The sequence below is a fragment of the Parasteatoda tepidariorum genome, chromosome X1, assembly GCF_043381705.1.
Source record: "Parasteatoda tepidariorum isolate YZ-2023 chromosome X1, CAS_Ptep_4.0, whole genome shotgun sequence".
Lineage (NCBI taxonomy): Eukaryota > Metazoa > Arthropoda > Arachnida > Araneae > Theridiidae > Parasteatoda > Parasteatoda tepidariorum.
The window spans coordinates 26,009,934-26,035,035 of NC_092214.1; the positions used below are offsets into that span (position 1 = coordinate 26,009,934).

At 27.5% G+C, this 25,102-nt stretch overlaps 1 protein-coding gene across 1 annotated transcript in view; it reads left to right on the forward strand.

The window, feature by feature from the left end:
- LOC139427053 (uncharacterized) overlaps nucleotides 1-25,102 on the forward strand; it is a 149,287-nt gene that overhangs the window by 98,734 nt on the left and 25,451 nt on the right. The window contains exon 2 of the mRNA XM_071187571.1: nucleotides 9,545-9,634. Coding sequence (XP_071043672.1) covers nucleotides 9,572-9,634 — 63 coding nt within the window. The 5' untranslated portion in view covers nucleotides 9,545-9,571. The remainder of the gene's footprint in view (nucleotides 1-9,544; nucleotides 9,635-25,102) is intronic.

Below are 25,102 nucleotides of genomic sequence, written 5' to 3' on the forward strand. Positions count from 1 at the left end.
AGATGAAGGCAGACTTAAAAAAAATAATAAATTTTCTTTGAAGGAAAATTTCGTCGAAAATATTTGGCTATTTAGAGAAAATGACAGACGAACAATGAAATCTATAAGAAATACAAACTGCTCCCTAAGATTGACAAACTGATGAAATCTTATCATAGACGATGATAGGGCATATTTTTAGATCTGATAACTTGAACCTTGTTAAAAAAATTAAATATTTGCATGTGTTCTAGGAAAAGAGGAAAGCCTCTCATAAGCTGGTTGGATTGCGTAGAAGTAGACTATAGCGCCTGATTGGATCTATTTTAGTACACTTATTTAGACGTCCACGGCCAGTAGTAGGCTATAGTGCACTTGAAGAGGAAAAATTGGCATTGTCATATAATTTTTATAACAATATAAGAAAACGTTTTGATTGTGCTTTACACTTATGTGATTTGAAGATATCTTAAATTATTTAATATATCAAAAATATAAGGTTTTAAATATATTTCAGCTTAAAGCTTTTTATATTCTTATTTTATATTCTTATACAGTAATTAATTTTTGGGTGATAAGTATAAATAAATTTCTCATATTCACTGTTTCTTATTATAATCCTAAAAAATTAGAAGATAATGTCATATTTTTCATTAACAAAAAAAATGTAATAAAATTATACGAAAAAAACTGTTTTTAAGAACTCGTTATGTTGCAAACAATTCAATTCTATTAAATTTGAAATGAATTTGATAGTTACCATTGATTGCAAAGAGTTGCTTAAACTAGTTTTGTTTACTTTGCTAATTTTTACGATCTGTAGCGCAGCTTTGATACTTTAGGTTACATTTTCCGAAATGTCAGAAATAATTTTCTGATATAATCTCAGCAGTTTCATAAAATGTTACGATTTAAATAAATCCAGTTTATGAAATAAAATATTTTTCTACATTATGAGCCGATTAAGAATTGCTAATTTAAGGATTCTTTATTAAATACTCTGCTTACCTCTCACCGATGATGCCTTGGGTCTTGACGCAATGTTATCTTATAATAGATAATATTAAAAGTGTAAACATACTTTACAGTTTGAAGGTTTTTTTTGAAAATGTTACCAGGGATAGTTAGCACCCTCATAGGTTAAAAAATTCGAGTTGCATGTGCGCAATATGAATGCTATCAAAAGCCATATTTCAATGTTAAGTGAAATTCTATTTACATTAGATTCAGATGTCTGTTTTATTTTATTCTTCCTAGTTATTTATGCATGAAAGTTATTTTCGAATTGTTTTGGGCATAATACTTATCTGTAGTTTATGATCAAAATATAGTTCTCTTCGCGAAAAATTTGAGAGCGTTAGAATCATATGAAGAAAGTTCCTTTTTTAAACTTCCTTTTCATTATTTGTGATTTTTAAAATTTTTTGCTAAAAAATATGCTTTTCGTTTTCTGTTGAATGATGTTTCTAAAAACATTAACTACTTCAGGAAACTTATATTCATTATAAAACAATGTTAAATTCTTCGATATAATGTGAAAAGCTAAATAGTATATTATATTTTAAATTCAGCTTCGAATATTTCAATTTTCGAAGCTCTGAAAGCTGTTTTATTGTTTAACGTTACTTATACCTTTCTAAATTATATTTAAATGAAATTATTTATGTGTAATCTTTATTAAAGTGATATTAATGCTATATTTTTGTTTATATTCAGCAAAAGCTTTCGAAACTACGTCTCAGATAATTTACAGATTTTGCAAAGGAAAAATACGAAGACACTTCATAAAGTTCTAGAATTGTTTTAATTAATCTCAAAGCTTTAAAAATCTTTGCAATTACTATAGAAATTTTTCCGAAATATTTCTCATATGTCTGAAATGTTCCTAAAATGTCCGAGAAAAATCAATGTCAACTGAAATAAGCAGACGACATTTTTAAATCATGAATTATTGATAAGAAAATATTCTCTTCTTTAATTGATACTATTTTTTCTTAATTTTTGACTCAATTTATATTATTTTAAAAATGTGTTTTTTAAATGGTTTGTAAGACTTCGCATTTACTGAAACGTGTCCTGTAATTATGATGCCAATAAAAAAAAGTCATGAAAATATGTTCTCCGGAATTTTTTCATAAAAATTGTCCTGCGTTATTGAACATACTATAAATACAACTGTCATCAATCTATAACAATAAATTACGTACGGCAATATCCCTATCAGGTTAGCGATATGAAATACTAGCGCATTCTTGTAAAAGAAAATCAGAAACAGTCATTCCTTCAAACGTTGTATTTCCATTTTCTGTCTTCTTGTGGAATTCGATCAATGAAAGGATGGCCTTATTTCGGCTGGCTCTCCGCTGAACGCATCATTTTTTCCGTCTTTACTCTTCCGTGTGTCTGATAACAATGGAAAAAAAAGAACTTCATTTTGACTTTCGACATCTCATCTTAAGAAATTGAAGTGACAAATTTCTAAATATATGATTTGGCATCTAATAAAGAAAAAAATGAATGTAAAATTTTTCTTCTTTTACTTTTTGTTTTGGCTGTTTAAAAGTTTCAAGCATGGTATCCTTGAAATCTGCTGTAACTTCAATTCGGTGCTAAGTTGAACTGTATTATCAATTTTTTTAAACTCTTTTATAGGATAGTATGGTTCGATGAACGGAAACACGGTTCAATTTAATACAATATTTACTGTTTAAAAGTCCAATTAAAAACGAAATTATCTAAATTAATTGAAATTTCATTAAGTACAAGCTGAAAAAAATCCTGGAGTAAAAATTTTTATGGTCTGATTAAAAAAAAAGAAAAGAAAAGAAAGAAAGCAAGAATTCTAGTAATTAACAAAAATAGCCTCAACCGGCCTTCCAGAACGTGAAGCATCCTCGACATCAAAATTGCAGGATCAAAATTTTGCAGATCAGTTCTGGTACTGGCGCACTGTCAACACATCTTCTCCATACACATCGGTTAATTTCTTTCTGGCATGAACAGCATTTCTACCTTTTCTATAGTAAAAAAGTAAAATATGACGAAAATACAGCTTATAGCTCTCCATATTTAAAAGGGCACCAACCAAAAACTACTGCGTAGATTTAATTGAACTTTTTCACACACAAGCCTTGCTATATCAGCAATCAAAACATATAATGATAATGCGGCTTAAGTGTGAAGTTGGGTTAGAAAAAATACAATTAAATACTCTGTCGGAAAAACGAAATTACTTTCCGAACGACACGATAAATTATTATTCCTCTCCTAATTATTTATTTTCTTAAAAAATTTGGATTTGTTTTAAATTAAAATGAAGTAAGACCAAAATTTAAAAATTATGTTAAACTTCAAAACTTCATAAGAAGCTATAGAGACTAAGTAATTAGAGACATGAATACAACACTGAGAAAAAAATATGGTCAAAATTTCCTGAATATGGTAAAATTGACAGTATTTCCGTTGATAATTGTTGATCGATAATTTTTATTAAAGCGCTTCTGTAATGATTTTAACAACATTAACAACAAAATATGGTTTTAGGGGTCTTATAATATGTGATAAAATTTTATACTTTTGCCGTGATACATTTGAGCATGACATGAAAATTGTTAAATTTACTTTTCAGTTTTGTATTTTTTCCTAAATGTCTGATAATAAGAGTGAAATTACAAAAAAATGATCTTGATCCATTTAAGCATGCTTAACATAAAGAGCTTATTTTTAAATTAAATATATAATGATGGCTTTAATTAACTGCCAGCATAATAACTGACATCGAAACAGCTTGTTTTAAATGTATAATTTAGAAACTTCCACTAAAAGAATGAATTTTATCTTTGAAAAAATATTGATAGTTGCAAAAAAAAATATAATGCTTTAATGGTGATACAGAAAACTTCTTTGATAAAAAAAAGTCTAATAAGACGATAAAATGTTGAATAAATTAATTTTCAGAAAATTTACACTGAACTGAAATTACTGATTTAAGAATAATTTTAAAAGGTATTATTCTTGCATGCAACAAAAGGATTCAAGTTTCAAATTTGCAAAATATAGTACGTTTTATAATGGGTCATTGAACAAAGTGACAGTGCATTTAATGGATTTTTACTTCACTATCAGACGCTCATTCAAAGATTTTGCTTGCAATTATAAAAACATTTCTTTTGGCGAACTAGAATAATATTAAAGGAAACAGAATGTTTCGAGTTTTAAAAACAGATTATGAGAACATCAATTTAATAATGAGGGAATTCAAAAGTGCTGATAAACATATGGTACCCACTTCTATAGATTCACAACAACTCAAAGCACTTCTCCCTTGTATTGTATAAATCTCTAAACATAACGAAAAAAAATCAGAACAGAAAAACTCCTGGACAAAACCATAAGACAAACTCGTTTTTAGGCAGAATTAACTCAAGGAAAAAACCTCGAAATTTTCCCATGATTAGATCAATATCACGTGAATGCTTGGTCCATTTATCAGTGGGGATGGATAAGACTTAGATAAGCACAGAGCGCAAAATAAGAAACAGAACAGCTAATTAACTTTTGAGATATTGTGATAAGAGTTTCACTTTCCACTTGAATACTTACCGTAAATATGTTAATTAATTTGTAAAGACGGTATTTTCAGTTAAAAATATCAGATTTAAAAACCTAATTTCTCTGATTAAGCAAACCATGTTTTCAACGGATTTGTATACTTGACCTTCAAAATATGGTAATTGAAGCAATTTGAAAAATATGCCTGAAATTGAGAGAGCTGCTGAAATATTAGTCTCTTTAATACTAACTTCACTTCGTATGTGTTCAACCGAATCTACGGACTACTATTTACTTAATCAAAAACATTTTGAATTAATTAGTCCAAATTGTACTCGCTTCCAAGTATACTTATGTACAAGCTCAATATTATTTCAAACATTACTAAACTAAACAAAAACTAATTAATACTTATTGAAAACTATTATCAAATTACTTTTGGGTAAATGAGAATTTTATAATTATATTCAATATTTTTTTTATTAGTTTAGTAAAAATTACAGATACTGCCAAAAGAGAAATTAATGTTTCAGATTCAAAATAAAAAAGGTATTTTATAAAAATTTCAAGAACAATGACAGAACGCTCTCAATTATAAGTTTATTATTTGAAGTACGTCTCTCTAATTTTAAGTGTGACAAAAACAGAAGCTTTTGAACTTAGTTTAAAGAAAATAAAAATCGTTATGAGTGCAAATACAAGAAAAACTAGTTTATATAATATGCGTGCTAAGAAAAAATAGTTTAACAAAAATAAATTCCAGAGAAAATGTTCAAAAAACCGATCCAAAGTGTCTAGTTGCAGAAACCGCAAAAAAACTACATTATCGAAAATTTGAATTCTCTTGCAATTTTCTTGTTGCTGCATTTCGATTTTTTTTCCAAAATGCTAACACTTTTTTATTCTTTCCTAACCAAAACTTGCATAAAACAAATAATCGTAATTTAAAAGACCACGTCTGCATCAGGATCTCATTTTTTTGTATTAGTTTATTCTAAAGAAATTTTTTCAGTTTAGTTTTTTTAAGTCCTGTGAAAAAAAATGTAAAAATTTTCAGCTGTTCTCATTCAAAACACCTCTCTCTCTCTCTCTCATTTGTTATCTTTCAATTATTACTACTTTAACAGTAAATATATATCAGATAACATGATTTACATGTTAACTAAAAAGAATTAAACATGCACTCTAGAATTTTTTCTTACTTTCATTTACGAAGCACGACGCAGTTTCTAAAAATACCCGTATATATTTGTTGACAAAACTCTTGGAAAACTCTTCGTTTCTAAGAAATATAATATTTCATAAATATATTGCATTTCCAATAAAATAAGTAAGATGTTAAGCTAAAGATTCACAAAATGAATAAGAAGAAAATAGCCGCTTCTAAAACTTAGCCGTATCTAAAATATTTACAGTCGTTGACATTTCCTTTGGGATAAACATTGAGGAATTCAGGATAAAAACTGAAGAAATTTTTTTCTTCGTTTTTGCGGCATATTAACTCTTATACATGAAGGTTGCTATAGAAATGCATTTTTTTAAAAAGTCAATATGATGATATAAAGGATGAAGAGTTTTATTCTTTGATGGTTACAAAGCATTCAAACTGTTGTATTTGGCAGATTTGAGCACAATGCAATACTTAAGTCTACAAACCAAGTAAATAAATAAAAAAAAGGAAAAGAAATTTTTTTTTATCTTTTTAAAATATGAGACACTATTCACTGCAATTTTAAGGATCATATAAAGATGCTTTATTCTAAATTTGTTTAAAACCGTACGTTCGGTGTATTTTTTAAAATTCTTCTCCAAAATAACGTGAAAAAAGTGGGCTTTATAGTTGCTACTTTAATATGTAAGCAGGGCAGAATCGAAAATGCAATCGACATCTAAAAAATCCCAACTGAGGATGTCTGTACAGAAAATATGAAAACCTGTTTAATTTCCTGAATATGCAGAAAGAAAGGCGATTGTTAGAAACAGTATCAAGAGGATTCGGGCGATAAACAGGTTTTGATATTTTTCACACTGTCTCTTTACTTTCAGTGATTCGACATATTTTGATAGTTTTCAATCCCTTAAATATTCGTTTGCGTCATTTAATGTGCACACTTTTTCTTAATCTATATTAACGGAGCATTGCCGGGCATACATTAAGGTCTATGATTACTGTATTTCATATCTTGAGTAAACATTTTTATATTTTGAAAGTTTTAATTTACCTAAAAACATTTATTTCTGATTTAAAGAGTTATAAACAAATAAAAGCATATTTTTCCATCGAGATGACGATATAAAAATTCTAAAAATTGAAATTCAAAAATATTTTTGGTATGGACAAAAATTTTAGTCATGCGCTGAGCCTTTATACATCTTACGTAAATACGATACCCTAATTTACTTTGTTAATAAAAATTTCATTTGCTTCATAATTAGAGTTGAAAAAAATCAATATGTTTATTGGCCTTGAGCATGATACTCATTCTCAAGAAAACAACATTGGAATGATAAAAATAGAAAAAGGTAAACGTAAGAGGAGTCACAGAATCGGCAAAAATGAAATTAATGAGGCAAGATCACGTTGTCCGAGGTGACCGAACAGGACAAATCAAAGCAAAAAGCATTTTCATAGAGGAAGGTAGATTTGGGGTGAAATTACTAGAGTTGAAAACCAAGCTAGAATAAATTCCGTATGGCCACGGCATTCTATTCTGATTTGCCATTTTCTTGCCATGCTTTTTCTCATAAATTCTTTTTATTTTTTTCTTATAATCATCAATTCTTTCTCGTTCTTTTCTTCAGTAATTTTTTTCTTATTTCTGAACTGCTATGTTTTCATCATTCACGTGTCTTGAAAATAAACGCCTTGTTGGAGTGCTCCAAACATGTCTACTTTTTCGACTTTAGTTATCAAATGAAGTCTACATTGAAAAGTAAATATTTCCATCTTGTTTTCTTCGGTCTATTCGTTTAACATTTTCCTAATCTTAAAAACTGAATTTATATGATAAAAAATATTTATTTCAGCATCGATTTAAAGAAGCGAAAAATAATAATAGCATCAAAAAGAAAATCAAAAATTGTTCGCTGTTTTCTAATTGTAGTGAGTAAGAAACCTTTTCTTAATTTCAAAAACACAACTTTAAATGACTTCTTGTTACAATTTGAAAAATCTATTGCAATGTCTGATCTCAAAACTAATCGAAAAAACTTTTGGTAAAAGTAATTTGTATTATTTTGCATGAAAAGTTTTCTTCCGTGAATTTCTTTTGAGATTGTCTCGTTAAGAATGTCTCGTTTCAGTTACATTTTTAGTATAAATTTGTTAAGAAAACTCTACTACAATTTTATTAAATTCAGTTAATGGGAAGTATGTATTTATGAAACACGAATATTTTGGCTAAAGTAATTAAATATATAAAAGTTTAGAATGAGTTGGAGGGAGGAATTTGAGGTAAAAAAATTTTTTGAATTCAAAATTTTTTTAAATATGATGATAAAAAAAACATGTAAAATATTGAAGAAAGTTTGAAATAAGACAATTATTATAGTGGAAAATCATTCTTAGCATTTATAAAAACCAAAATGTATTTTTTGCATCCGTAGTGTAAAATATGAGAAAGCATTATGTAAAAGAATCCCTTGGAGATTTTAAAACTTTAATTCATTTTTTCTCAAAAGCAATTTTGATGTTTGTTTTTTTCATTTGAGATCTCAAATACAATCCATCCTATTCCCATTTTATTTTATTTATTTTAGTTTTTATGTCCTTCTGAAATAATTTCGTTTATTTTAACTGACATAACGTCATTTTTGATTAATATTTTTTAACCTTTTATTTCCTTTGTTGTATGCTCTTTATGAACAAACAATTTTGAGCTGGGGTAATTGCTTAAAATTAACCACAGATAGCATTTAATCAAGCAGTTATTTATTTATAAACTAAAACGATGTCATAACGAATGATTGAATTTTTACAATTATGACATAAAATAACTATGATATGTTGAAATGACACCCTTCTACTTCCCGACATCAAACTCAAATGATTATTAATAATTATTCATCCGCAGATGTCGTATCTGGCTCCTGCCTTAGATCAAAATATCCGAGTTCAATTTCTAAGTTAAGAAAAAAATTTCGATATTGAGAAGACGTAAACTTTTCATAGAAGAAAATATTTAACTTCAAGCATGGCGAGCAATTGCTAGAACATCACAATGGTGATCATTTTGGGCTATATTTTTAAGTACTAATGAATGGTATACTTAGTTATAATAGAAAAGTGGTCATTATTTGATGTAGTTAAAAAAGATTCATTCATTTATAATCGAGATTTTACTTCATGCATCGAATTACCCACAATCAGTGTCTAAATATTTTTTTTAAATAAAACCGTTTACTACGATGAGCATGAACGGATTTTTTTAAACTTTTATTTATTTACATAATTTGGCATTTCGTCTAGCGCATCACGTATTTAGAAGGATTTAAACATCTTACCGAGGTTCAAGAGGACCTTAAAAGACATAAAAAGTGGTAAGAGAATTAAGAAAATAAATTATACTCTAGTAAGTTTGTGTTTACAATATTCTTAATACATATCTAGTTGTATAATCTGAAGTTTTGAATTTTTAATTTTAAGTTGAAAGTTAATTAATAAGTAAAAATTTGGTTCTTCTTTATTAAAATATTAAAACCATTTTTCAAATTTTCCATACGAACCCTGTTCTACACCATTTTATGCATAAATTGTACTTTGTTGTTTTGCCCTTCTTTGTTTTCAATTATCTTTTTCATTTTTTCCCAAAAGTATTACACATGTTTGTATCAAAATGATTTCTTGAACAACTGTATCAGTTATGCATTTTTTCTGATTTCTGTCAAACTTAAAATATCCATATCTTATACTCAGGTTATCAGCCACTTTACAGCTACCTTTCCACATAAATAATATCATTTAGTTGTAAAGCTGACTTTTACTATGAAACTAAATTTAATTTTTTCATTCCAGTTTGATACGTCCAAGATATACTTTGATATGGCTGAAGGTGGTCCTTGTCCATGTAATGGCATCAAGAAAAAATCTGGATTTATGAAAATGGTAAATAGTTTATACAACTACTCTGTAAAAACTACTATGAAATATACACTGAGACCAGAATATGGTAATTTCGGCATAGACGCACCTCTGCACATGCTGACGTAATTTTTAGCTGACATGGTGCATAAAGTAGATTTAATCAATTATAAATGAAGTTCTAGTTTCAGAAAATATTAGAAACTTTGATTTCATATTAATTTAATCATATAAAAATAAGTGTAATGATGAAGAAATTTTCTGGGCTAAACAACAGAATTCGAAAAGTTTGCGCACCATAAAACACGTAAAATTTACAAACCCTAAGTAATACCTCATCTATTGTTCAGTGTTTTGTGGTCAACCAAGATATGCAAGATCAAAAAAATCGGTTTAGCTTTGAACCGTAATTTTGGTACCTCGAACCATCAGATGTTAATGTTAAATTGAACCATATTTTTTTTCAGGTTGAACCATAGTATCGTGTAATCTTATTTAAGAATTATAAAATTATTATTCTACCTAGCTCCATAATAAGATTGCAAAGAATTTGAATGTCAGTAAGGATCAAGATTTCTAACAGTCTTAAATTGAACTATCATAATTTCCTATATTTATCAAGTATTAATTTTTGGATAAATAAATTGAGGGAGATAAATCCTTGAGCGAAAATGGCAAAGATTTCTCTCAGAAAAAATAATTTACTGCATTTCTGAACAAAAAACAATCCATTTTTTTAGAACTATTATGCACGGTAAATTCAAATTATTATTGACAAAAATAAGGAAATAAAAAATAATGTCTATTGGTTGAAATAAAGAACTCTTTGATTAAAAAAATTTTGATTAAATTCCTCTGAGTCTTCTTTTCTTTTATTTAAAAAAAGAATAAAGCAACTAAAAATTTTATACTAAATGTCAAGTTACATTCATTGTTAAGTTTTTAGTTAATAACAATACAATTCTTGTGCATTTTTTTTAAAACTTTTTTTCTGGATTTCTTTTTTTATGCAAATTTTGTTAAAATGCTTAACTTAATGAAAATGCAAATTAGGTAATTGTCACAGTTTAGCGTGGGAAATTACTTTCAACCGAAAGAGTTTAATGAGCGGAAGTTGTGATTAGTGGTAAAACCATAAAAAGAAGGAATGTGCGCAAAAAATAATTACTTGGTTATCAACGAAAAGAAAAAAGAATAAACCTTTAAAAATTAAATTAAAAACAGGAGAAGCAAATGAGCTAAGCCTTTTTTAATAAATTGCTACTGATTTTTATGCCTTTTTTAAAATATAATAATCTGATTAGAGAAAATTAAGTTATTAAAATTTCTTGAAAGCTTGTTTCTTCACTATATACTTTCAGAGTTTAAAAGAGACAAATTTATTTGCTTCAATTTGTCTTAAACTTATATATTATTAAAAAAAGAGCAACGTCAAAACTGAATAAATTAAATTGTAACTTTTATTTGAACACATTTTTTCGACATTCACAAATGGAAAAAAATTTGCTAATTTAACATTGAAAAATAATGACTTAACTATGCAAATAGACTTAAATCTAAATTATTTATGTTTTCAAACTAAGATTATGCATTTGCTCCTTTTTTCACATCAAACTTTAAATTACCTAAAACAACAAGTTTGAATTACCTTTGTATTTGTGTTTCGAGGTTTCAAACATAATAGCTTCAAATAAATCTCTTAGTTATAATTCAGATTTTTTTTTAATTTAGCTTCTTATTTGCTCATGGAATACGCAGGGTATTTTATTAAGCAGGAATGAAACAAAAAACCAGGTTTAGCTACTTAAAATAGGAATTATGAATCTTGTCAATTAAATATCTCAAAAAATTTCGATTCAAAACTGTTGATTCATAATTTAACCATTCCAAGTTGAGCTATAAATAATGTAATATATTATTTTGAATATAAGGCAATAAATATTCCATATCCTGTAAAGTGCCTTAGAGTCGATAGTAGGATTCACTATAAATTCGTGTTAGCAATGTGTTTCGAAGATCGTTCCCTAAGAAAAATAAAACTGCCTCAGTTTAAGAGTCCTACAATAGAGGTAAAGTTTTTATATAACATTTTTCGGAAATGAATTTATAGGCTTTAGAAAAGACAACTAACTTAAATATTTAAATAAGTTACTTAACTTTTTCAAAAATCACCAATTTGGAGAGATAACCAAACTGTTTGAACAATATCAAAATTCAATTAACATTTTAATATTTCTCAATGCTTGCTAATTTTTATGAACCCAGAAAAGGCAGTGTTCGCATACCTTTTTAAATATTAAAATATTGGATCACAAACGCTTTTTTCACAAAACTGTGGGGTTTTTTTTAATCTTACATTTTGCGCGACTTCTTTACAAACTGCGCCATTTTCAGAATTAGCATTGAGGGTGCTAGTTAAAAATATGTTGATTTTTCCTAACAGTCATGAATAACTGCTGTTAAATCAAAGCAGTTAAGAAAACAACATAAAATTGCAAAAGAAGAGTTATTTCAGCGACAAGGAAGCCTTCGAAAAGCAGCCTTAAGACTCATTGCCTAGATAATGTATTTTATTGATTTGTGCTTAACTGACTAAGACTATAGAAATCTTCAGTTTAACTAGGTTAAATATAAGTTTATTTTTCATTCTTTCTTCATTCATAACTAATCGAAACAAACTGCCAATTTTCTGAAAATTGACATCGGCGTGTGTCTGTAAATTTTAAAGAGAGTGTAACAAAAGCTTCTTAACGGATATTTAAGGATCTCAGTATATTTATTTTAGCATAGCACAAAAGGGATATATTATCGATAGAACATAAATAAATTTTATATATCGTACAAATAAGTCATAATAAACTAGATCTCTTGGTATCTACATGTGGTACACTGTCAAAAAATTTCATGAAATTATTTAAAAGAAAACCTTTAGAAATATACTTTAGGTTTTATAATGATGTATTTGCCTGACAAGGAAAATTAATAGCTTTTTAGTGTCATAGTGAGTCCAGAGGAATGAAAAAGTGCTTGACGGATAATCAATAATTTGTTTTTTTTACGTTAATATTTCTCAGAACTATCGATTCGCAAATTGCTCATTTTGAAAAGAATCGTTTATATATTCAAAAGAAATTTGGATATATCTACTCATAAGAAGATTGAGTGCTTGTGGAAAAAAAATTCTCATTTTCAGTTGAAAAATGAATAAAGAAAAAAAATAAATGTCCTTATAAAACATTCATATAGTTTGTGTAAACAGATAAGCTCGTTTAAAGTCCTTTAAAAAACTGAGCTTTGAAAATACACTTTTATTCTACTGAACAGCTTTGTGGTTCGAATCGTTTGAACTATCAGTTACACACTTTGCTCATTTTCAAAAAAAAACAAAAAAAACATTTACGTTATGCGAAAAAAGTAAGGGAAATAACGCAAATAATATTAAATTTCAAATTTTCAAATTTCTCGATAATGAAAAATTTGCTACTGTGCAAAATGTTTAAATAAATATTGGAATTCAAAAAAGATCTATATCTTTAAATTTAACAATAAACAAATGAAGTATTAAATGTAACTATAAATGCATATTAAATTTTTTATGTCGGATGACTTATATATTGATATTATATCCCAAAGTTATCACAACTGTTTCGCAAGAAAAAAATTATAACGCTGCTAATAATTCTTATTTTCATAATGCTTTATCATTATTATTAGTTAAAAAATTCCCAAGAAATTTCTTACAATAGCTCATTTATCAAATTAAATCAAATCAAGTTATTACAATAATGTTCTTTAAAGCTCAAGCTGTTTTTTTTTACGTTAATATTTCTCAGAACTATCGATTCGCAAATTGCTCATTTTGAAAAGAATCGTTTATATATTCAAAAGAAATTTGGATATATCTACTCATAAGAAGATTGAGTGCTTGTGGAAAAAAAATTCTCATTTCAAGAAATTTCTTACAATAGCTCATTTATCAAATTAAATCAAATCAAGTTATTACAATAATGTTCTTTAAAGGTCATTCTTTTTCTGATCGCCAAAGTGTTTTTTATACATTTTGGTTGTTTCATAGCAAACTACTTTCAAAAAATAAATTTTGATTTCTGATGTAGAACGTTAACTTAAGCAAAAGGAAGTTAAAAGGAACAATTGTTTACGCAAAATAGCAATTTCAAAAAATTAAGCATCTTCAAAAGAAAGTTACAAGTGTTGTCCTATGTTCAGCATTAATCACTAATCACTCTCTTCAAAATATTTGCGTTTCATACATAATAAATATGAAAGCTTTTTCAGTTTTATGCTGCTTTATTTAATCCATCAGAAATTCTCGCATTGTTATAGAAAGGAACTGAAGTTGTTAAAAAATTTACATTTTAAATATCTTTAAAATCTGAAGATGGCTTTCTTCACCCCAGAGACTTGATACTTTTACAAGATTCCAAATAAAATTTTAACAAAGAATTATATTTTTGTTTTGGAAAGTGTACATAAATACACCGTAAAAAGAATTCAGCAATGTGAAAGGAAGGAAGTAAACAATTACTGCTCCACATTTAAACCATTAACTTTTCATACCATTAACACTTAAGAATTCTGAACTTAGAACCCTTCTTAATCAGTAATGTTTTTTGAATAAATCAGCAAGTTTTAGTTGTAGCTAACTTAGGTTCATGTCATATCTGTCCGTAGAATGTAATTTTGTTAGTGAATCTATTGGTTTCATCTAGCTTGAAAAAAAAGATTGTATTACGGAATCGAATGATGATGAGGAGAGCTCCCTCCTCATCATTGCTGCTCCCTCTTTCTGATAGAGAGAGTCCCTGTTCAGAATTCCTGTTAATCAGCAAATTGGGAAATGTCTGAAGTAAGATACTTTATATGCAATAAAATCAAGAAAATAATGAAGAAAATATGTATTATCAGCCTTCAGAGTTATCACGAATTGAGAAGATTTTACAATCAACTGATTGGCAATCAGACCTTCAATCAGCTGATCATGAGATAATGACAGTTTATTCGTTTCGACAAATGTATAAAACCAGCTTCAAAGACCTTAATGGCTTTCAAAAATTCAGCATGAAATTTAGACAAGTACTTAATAATCGAAATTGCTTCGATACCATAATTTAATTGTAAATGGATGAAAATGTAATATATAAAAAATTAAGCAATTAAAATAAAGATCGTAAATATATTGCAACACAAAATCTCTCAATCATTGAGTTCAATTATTGACTCTTTTTGTATTATAACACAAAAATCCTTCAAGCACTAAACTCAGGAGACTTTTCGGCCAAAAACGAAATTTTCTTGTATTATCATAATATTAAATTTTCTTTCTTGCTATTTTAAGGGTTAAGAAGATAAAGAAAATCAACCTATACCAATAGTCCACCTTTTAAACACTTCTCACGTCGTGACTTGAGAGCATTTAATACTTAAACTGCAGCTGATATTTTTAATTGTTTAAATGAATAGCTCAAAGGAAGATTAAAACGCTTCTGTATTTTGCTCGAGGAAATCCCAAACTTGCATGTTGCATTTAAAGAGTAAACGGTTCCATTCTGTTAATTCAGTAAATCTTTGTTTTAAATTAGAATCTCGTTTTTAATTTAAGGAGTTTCTGGCTTAAAACACTTGAAAGCGTAATCTTGTTCTTAAAATCCTATAATGCTTTACATGTCTTTTGAAACTCAAGTATTCTTTAAGTGGCTGCTAAAAGTGTTCTAATAATAATTGAAATTTCAAGTGGATAGAATATTTAAAGGTTTAAATTACACGTGTTAAACTAAAATAAATTCCTTGCGTAATCTTCAACTTGACTTGAATTTATATGAGCAATCTTGACATAGTCTAATCAACTATGTATTTTTCGTCAACAATTAATAACCTTCTAATTAATTAATACATTTTTATTTATCATTAAATAATGATATGCAAATAAGATTTGTACATTGCTATGTAACAATAGCTAAAGGGTTTTGCACCTTATAGTTGGCGTAACTGTAGTTGAAGTAATATCTATTATTTAGGTAAAGGGAATAGAATAGCAGATTCAAAACTTTTATTTTTCTTTAAATAATATATTATTATTTATATTTATTTAGCGATATTTATTCCTTTTAAATGCATTCAAATTTCATTTAAATAAAGTTGCTCAACTGTCAGTTTTTTTTTGTTCTTTAGTTCATCGCATAAAAGAACTCTAAGAATTTGATGAGATGTCCCAAAATAATTACTGAGTTAAAATGAAAAATTCGAAATTGTCAAAGAAATTCCTTTTTTGTCCTTGCTTTAACATTTTTCTGAAATGAATGAAATGCTATATAGCGTGGAAAATGTCATTTTTCGTTAACCAATTAGTGCTACGTACGAATATACTTGCTGGTTATAATTTTTTTTCTACTTTATACCAGCTGGTTTTTTGCTAATAAAATTTGTCCTTTCACGATTTGGTTCTCTTTCAAATTTAAAAATTACTTAACATATGAAATATTGGAATTGCAAATTTTGTTTTCGAAAAAAAAAATTTGTACCAAAACTTTTTCAAGCATAAGGTATTGATTCGCTACAGTCTTACTACTTTGCATCACGTTACAGAATATGTACACATTTAGATATTTTGGAGTATGCTGAACCATAATTTTTTGCAAACTAAATTATATCTCATGATTCTTTAGTTGAACCTAAAAAATTTGATAACACAATTCTTTAATTCAACTTAAAAAAAATAATAATTTAATTTTCTACCATTTTAAAGTTACGACAGATTTTCACGATAATATGATTCATAATAACGATGTTATGTTTAAGCGCTGAACTAGTTTTGCTGCGAAATATATGAAATTGCTTAATAACATAAAAACCTAAAACCAAATACCACTGTAAAATTTACATATTTATTTACTTTTTTAAAAATTGCATACATATTTACTGACTTTTTTCCAAAACTAGTCTTTTGATAAATTCAATTTGCGAAGTTTAAACTGATAGTGAATTAAAAATAAACAAAAATCTGAATTTCTCGAAGGAAATTTGCAATTTATTAAATGCGTGAAATATTGAATTCTCTATTACTTCAAAATATATGTTCGCATTAGAGAATATACAAGTATTTAACTCGTATAATAAAAGTGTATTAAATAAAATAGCATTTCAATATTCATTAGTTTTTGGTTCGATAGTTTGCTGAACAAAATAGGTAAAAAAAATCATTTTCAAACTTAACTTCATTTTCATTTTCTATGCAACTAACAAAATTTTGATTGGTTTTGAAACCATTCAGCTTTTTATATCCCTTTTTTATGCTTGCAAATTTATTAAATAAGAATTGAATTGAATTTCTCATGCTTTCCTCAATGGAAAAAGAAGATTTCGCTTTCTTTTTCTTTTGAGATAAATTGAACTGGGCCATGATGTATCCTGAATCTTTCTTGCCTGTGACTTTAATAAGATTTTCAGGAATTCGAGATTTACTTCAGCATTTTTTCTTCAAAAAAATGTTTTAGAATTATTTTATCGTAATATAATATGTTTAGAAAGAGTTGCAATAGTTCAACGCAGTACGCACTTTTTTTAAATAAATGCTCAGTAAAAATAGGGAAACAATATCCCTCATAACAAGATAAGAATGCATGTCATGCTTCATTATTCTCTGTTAATCATAATATAATTTAATTTTGCTGTAGTTCTTATAACGTGCTGAGTTGAACCATATTATATTTATAACAGTAAAGTTCAGTATGGTTTAAATTGAATGTAAACATTTAATTTATTTATTAAAGTTGTAACAAATTTTCCCGGTCTTAAGTTTCAAGGTGTCGATATTACTGCTCAACGTTGAATTTATTTTTTGGATAGCATGGGATCTGATTCGTGTATTTATTATTGATCAAAATAAAAAGAAATAATCAAAACATAATTAAAAAATTTTAAAGCACTTTTGTACGAGAACTGTTATATGGTTAAAGTCAACATTTAAACCGTGTTCGTAGAAAAAAATTCTTTTAAAATTACCACACTCTATGGTAGTGACATTTCTAGTAAAAAGAACAACATATTTTTGGTTAATAAAACAGACATATACTGTATTTGGGCCATTTATTTAGTAATTTTTCGTTCATAGGGGTGCGGTTTACTGGAAATTCTGGTTTTCAAAATTATTGTTCTTAGTACCACACATTTAGTAACAAATACAAAATGGAGAGTAAATTTAACCGAATGAAATATTTTCATGCCATGCTGTAAGATATCACCATGAAATCCCAAAACTTTTCCACAATTCTCAAATATCATCACATATTATAAAAATTCTCAAGCAAAGGAATGTGAAACTGATCAAAGATTCAGCGAAGATAAACCCTCAAGAAAACTTATATAATTTTTCGCTTTGCTTAAAAAACGTTATTTTAAAAAGTAACTTTTTTATTTCATACAACATTTCGCATCGTGTTTTTATTCATCCTTCATTACCATACACTATTAAAACTGCTCTCTTGAGTTGAGCACTAATATCTTCAAGTTTGTAACTATCATTATAAAGTGACAAATTGATCCTTCTTAAATTTCTATACAGCATACTGTTATATAACGCGGTTCGATTTATCATCTTATAAAGAATGTAGTAAATGTGCATCGTATTTTAATTAAAGGTATGGTTCAGTAAACCTTTTTTTTTAAATGTTTTTCTCAAACAGAAAATATTGCTAATAAAATTAATGCTCTTTGTAAAATTTCTTACATGGGAATCTAACAGTGCATGGGAACCCATTAATCAGGATTCTCATGTGAAATGAGAAAAACATATAGCTCCCAGAGAATTTAGTAATTTTATATAAATAAAGTAAACAAAGCAATGTAAATTACTGAACGGCTCTTAGATTATGCTTTTTTTGGATTTGAAACCACTGAAGGCGTTACATTGCAGCGAAATTCTAACCACCAAAATATAACTAGAAAAATTTTCGAAACAGTAACTCTGTGAACGAGAAACTAGTTATATGTGTTTGAACAAGAGTTAACGTAATTTAATAGAGATCTTCGTTTCTCTCCCTGTATTTTTACTGAAACTTTTTACAGACTATCAAGAGAGAACTTTCTGAACATAGACCTAGATTATTTGATAAGGCCTTTAAATCAATCCTTCAAACCCTGTTTCTTAATATGCATGATTTCGTCACTTAGTGATATTTTATCCCAACACTTACGTTATATTAACACCTATTGATCATTCGCCCCTATACATTGTCTGTATTGTTTTTTTCCTAGATATCATACTCAGTCTTTAACCTAATTATTTCTTTCTACTCTTAACATCAAGTTAAACATGACTTGGTTTGTTAAAATATCTAAGAACCTTAGAGGAGGAATACGTTAAGAGAAATTTTAAAAACCCTTCAATGTATCAAGTTAAAAAATGTTAAATAACCAGCTGTAAATATTAGAACGATACTTTATCCCGCCAAATATAGCGGAATTTGCAATGGAAAAAATGCTTAAAAAGTTTCCTGTTATTTCCGAACTCTTAGTAAAACCAGTTTGGCAATAAATCTTAATATTACAAAATTTATTCATTAGTTTTTCAATACGAAAGTACTGTAAAAGCAATTGAAATCGACTATGATACAAGTACAAAATTTATAATACAATTCTAAACCTATTAATGAAGAAATAAATATTTTCCCCAGTAATTCCTTTTTTATTATAATCTGACACTTTTGACCTTAATTTGTTTTCAGTATGAGATCAACAATGGATGTTAAAAAGGGATAAGGACATTAAAAATTCAATGTTGAGAATGGTCAAAGTAGCCTCTAATCTTAAAAATCGATATAAAAAGCAGCAGTATATATATCAGTAAGCCAAAGGTTTCAGCTACCATCTTAAGTGACACATCGGTCTCGTTTTTTTATCTACGTGAAAGTCATCTGCTACTTTTTGATTCGGTTTCTTAGCAATAAACCATAGTATCGACTTCTTAAACCATAATATTTCGTTAATAAGATATTCAACTAAACCTTGATTTCATTCAAATTCTAACCATAGTATCGTGTAATCAAGTTCTAGAAGAATTAATTTCTACGAAACGTTTAAACATAGCACCAAATAAAGGTTATAGCAATTGTGAATGACATAATTGGTGCACCAAATGTGAGCTACTATATTACTGTTCTAAGTATTTCAAAATTCCAGCGTGCCCATTTAAATTTTTTTCCAGTTATCTAAAATTAAAAAATATATAAAATACATAAAATTTGCTTTGCATTTTCTGAATAATACAAGAAGTTTAATCAATTGTTCAAAATAGTTTTATATGCAGTACTTTGGCTTAGACAAATTGAGATAAAAGTTTTAAATAAATGTATACAATGTAAAATGGTATTAGAGAAAATATTATTCTGCTTCAAATTATTATTGCATATTCTTTGAAGTAATAATCCGCAATATGGATATAATGCTTTTATTTTAGTTCTATGTAAAAAAAAATTTAATTAAAATGAAGAAATTTGGTCTTTTGTAGAAAATGCACACAGGCAATGTACTAAATATATAAAGTTTTGGAATAATCCTTTTAAGAGGATTAAAAAACTTTTACTTTCACTTCTTCATAATTTTGAAACTCATAATACTCAAAATTGTTTTTAAAATTTAGTTTAAAAAGGTTATATTTGGATAAAACTAAAAAATGACTAAATAAAATAAAATTTTTTTCAAAATGAAAAAAAGTGAAATTAATATGTTATAGTTAAAATGTGATTATAAAAATGCTTTTAATTAATGCCATCTTTTCCTTAAATAAAATTTTATTTCTTTACAACTTTTGTAGTATTCTAGTTTTTAAATTCCACACCTGTGTAGTTTCTGGTCTATAAAGCAGCACTTAAATATTTTAATATGATTAACTATACTGTTTCGTATTTACGAACGTTTTAAACATGAATATAGATTGAATTTGCTTAACATTCAGATGATTTGGTTGCAGCACACTGATACAGTATTATAGTTCAATACTAAACCGATTTCTATGAACGTAAAGACTGAATTCTTTACATACTATTTGTGACACAGTTTTATAACCGTTATTGAACAGCCGACGCAATTTCTTGGGCATACGGCTACTAATGTTCAACTCCGTAGCCCTGTTATTTTGAACCCAATCCAGAAAACAAGGGAAATCCTAGATCGAGTTTTGGGAGAAATTTGCCTGCGTGGAGGACTTTATTGATGGAACTAACCCGCATTTGCGTTACAAGGATAGGAAAACCACGAAAACCTCTCATGGTTAGCCTGACGGCAAGGGGATTCATACCCGGTTCACCTCACTGGAAGGTGAACGCTTCCTCTCCTAAGCCATCCCGGCTCTTGCGACACAGTTGAAAAAGGTGTAACATCGTTGTTGTGGGTTATTGCTTTCATATTTATAGATAGTATGATCAAGTCATCTCATCTGCTGTATTTTAATTACATTAACTATATTTAGTTTGCTTAGTTTGTTGTATAACTAAAGGTAGCATCATATTCTCTATACTTCATTCGCTTTAACCGAAAATTATTTTCAATATCTACATTGCATCGCCATCCCGGATTGAATTACGGTATATAGTATCAGTACTTAAATATCTGTACATAAATATATATAGTATCAGTACGGTATATAGTATCAGTGCACCATCCGTAAAATCTATTTTTACCGTAATTTTTACAGTAATATTCATTTAATTAGAGTGATTCGGTGATTTTACAGTAATTATGAAGGTAAAAATTATGGTACATCAGATTTTTTCCGTAACGGCTCGGGTAAAAAAGAATTTTATGGTAAAAAGTACCGGGAACCTGAGTGCCAGAATATTTTACATCGTATAGTTCACAGCTAAGTAAGATATTTTCTTCTGATTGTTTCTTTCAAACCAGATTGTAAATAGTATTACAGTAGAGTCCCGTTTATTCGAGTTAATGGTGACCGCAACAAACTCGGATAACTGAAAAACTCGGTTAAAGCATAAGAACGGAAGGAAAAAGAGAAAGTATTAATGTATAAGAAAGTATAATATATTTAAATATAAATGTATAAGAAATACAAATGTATAAGAAAGTATAATATATTTAAATATAAATGTATAAGAAAGTATAATATATTTAAATATAAATGTATAAGAAATATAAATATATAAGAAAGTATAATATATTTTAGAAATACAAAATGTATACGAGTATACCACATACAATTCATATTATAAAAAAAAGTTTACTTAAAAACATTTAAAAAGCATACTTTACGAGAATTAAATAGTTTTTACTTAAAAAAAGTCCTTAATCGTTTTTCGTTCTACGTAACTCAGGCGCTTTTCTGTAGTAATGTTTCGCCTTTTTTAGGGATAACAGAGGAAGGCTGGTGTCGCCTCTTTTTGTGGTTCTACATATTCCATAGTACATTCGATAGCTTTTAGTCCATCTGTATGAGAGATTTTAATCTGTTGATTTTAATAATCACTGTCTTCATCGTCTTCGCTAGATTCATTATCATTATTGACGACAGACCAAGTTGTTGGATTTTGTTTTTCTGAGTGTTTGGAAGATAAAATTCAGATTTATTTTTCAGCGGTTTTTTTAAAAATAAACTAGAACAAAAAAAATCTTTGAAATATTTGATAGCTCGGTTAAAGCGGAAACTCGGATAACCGGGGCTCGGATAATCGGGACTCTACTGTATTTATCTTATTAAGATCTTATTAAATCTGGAACTTTGCTTCCCGACTCAGCTATTTCGCTTATAAAACATGACTAATTACTATAAAATATTCGGTAATTCAGAATTAGTAATGAAGTTATTGAACAATTAACAATTTAGTTGCGTAATATTTTACACTATTTTTACTAAATGATACAAAAGCATATTTTCAAGTGTCTCTCATTATAAGTTTTTACTAAATAATCCAGGTGTGAAACATAAGATTAGCGTATTAGATTTTTCTTAGAAAGTTTAGATTTTTTAGAACATAGAACGTTAGAACGCTTGGAATCTAGATTTTTCTTAGAACGTTTTTTTAATTTTCTCTTCTAATATGGCTATTATCAATAAAATAATATCATATAATGTAATGCAATCAATAAAATAACATTTAGTACGAGATTATTATTTTATTAATAGTTTTAGTAATGTTCATATTTGTTAATTTTCTTAATAAATGTGTGATCTCTCAATAATTGGTAGAGGTTTAATTTTCGTTACTGACAATTATAAATTCTCCATTTGTTCGCGTGCAAATAATTGAACCCTCTGAAGACGCGCATTTGTTTTCAATAGAACTTTCTGTCAATATTTTCCAGTTTCAATTCAAATCGCAACGCTTTTCAAGTAAGGTATTTGTCCACGATGTGATTACTTGAAGTTGGAGGCATATTAATATTGTATAATTAATATGCCTCCACGCGCAATTTTAAAAGGATGCAAAATGTTTCAAAGCAATATTGTGAATCTCTGATGTTCATTCGATTTATTTATCAAAATAGCATTCCAGCTGACAGTTTTACGACCACTAAATAAATATTAGGTTGATTTTGAGGAAGATGAGCGTAGTTAACACTTTTATTAAATCATAAACCTTTAGACAACCACATGGTACTATATGCATTTATCACCTGTTTAAATGATACTTTGTGCATTTATTTCTGAACTTATAAATGCTGCGATATAATACTTTTAAAAACTTAATTAATTATTTTTATTATTTTTAATTATTGTATGAATAAATTGTTTTTTCGTTATTTTCAATTATTGTATGAATAAATTATAATTTTTAATTTTTAGTATTTTTTGCATACTTTAGGATAGTTAGATAGCGCATTTCTTTACTAATTAACCTAAAAATATGAACTAGACTCGAATATTAAGAGATTTATATGCCTTAAAACTGGCCGAAAGGATACTTAAATCGAATATCTTACCTTTTTATAATCCTTCATTGCAATTCTAAGCTCCAACTAACGTGGATAAATTCGATTAAATTTTTGGTTAGACAATCGTGATGTAAATGCAAGCAAACAGATGCAAATTATTTTAAGGGATAAAATTGTATAAAATATTGTCCAATATACCAGACCACACACACTGGGATATACCAGGGATATACCAAGCACACTAAGGTATAAAGGTATCTCTAAAGGTCTTGAATGTATGGAAGACGTACAGTCCGCAAAAAAAAAAACTAATCACCCTGAATAACTTTCGTTCTAATGATCGGATTTTCACGAACTAAGTGTCAATCTTAATGGTTCCTGGGGGTGACCTCAAATATGCTAATTAATTAGTGTTAACTAGTAATTAAGTTGCGAAATCGGACACAAAAACGTACTTTCTCTGAATAAACATACATTTTTTTTTACATATTTGGATTCTTAACCTTCAAAATATAGGGGGTAGCCGCAATCTGGGAAATATGGTCCCCATAGTTTGGTCAGGAGAGCAATCCAAAGTTCGTACCCCTTAATATTAATTTCACTTTTTACGTTTTTAGTCTTATTTTCGAAATCAATAAAGCAATTTAAAGAAAATTGCACCCACTCATAAAACTCATTTACCCAAAGATTATTTCATGAAAAAAATAATTTTTGATAATTATTAATTATTTTTTATTATTTAATTAAATTGAGGATGAAAAAATTTTGAATTATAAGGTACGAATTTTTTTCTACCATATTAATCTACATATTTTTCAATTGAAAAATCTAAACTTTCAACTGTTTTTATTTAGTAGAAGCTGAAAAAAATTAAAATTAATTATTTTTAAAAAAATAATTTGGCGACAATAAAGAAATGATTAAATGGGGCGATTAATATTAAAATGTGATAAACTTGCGAGGAACTTGACTTCGCGCGCGTAGTGTAAAATTTCATTCATATTTTTTTCGCTAATAATCGTTTGCTAATCTTCTCATTTTTATTTATTTCTGACTATAAAATGCAATGTTTCCTTTTTAGTCGCTTAATAATTTATTTGCAATTTAGTAAAGAAATTTGAATAAAACATTTTGAATAAAAAACACTTTATTCAAGGAATGTCTAGTTTTTTAAAATAGGGCATGATATGATCTTCTGATATAATATGATTATACACCAGATTGTGCTTATTTAGTGTGATTATTTTTCTATTTTTTTATTTTGTTTTTCAATAACTGATACAGTTTCAATAATATACATACGTATGCATAGATTTGGAATAATATATTTATCAATTTCTTTAATATATATTTTATAAAAACTATTAATGAAAAAACGTAGTCAACATTTTTAAGCATCTCTCACAACGTCGCAAATTTCTCAACATCTTATAAGGTAAATTAACGAATGAAGGAACACTTAAGCTTAGCTTGCCTTTAAGAAAACATCATAAAAATTTCAAAATTTGCAATTTTAGCGAAATGATGGTGTCGACATATTTGTTGCTAAATACAAATTATGTAAAAAAAATTTGATAACTTACATAATATTGT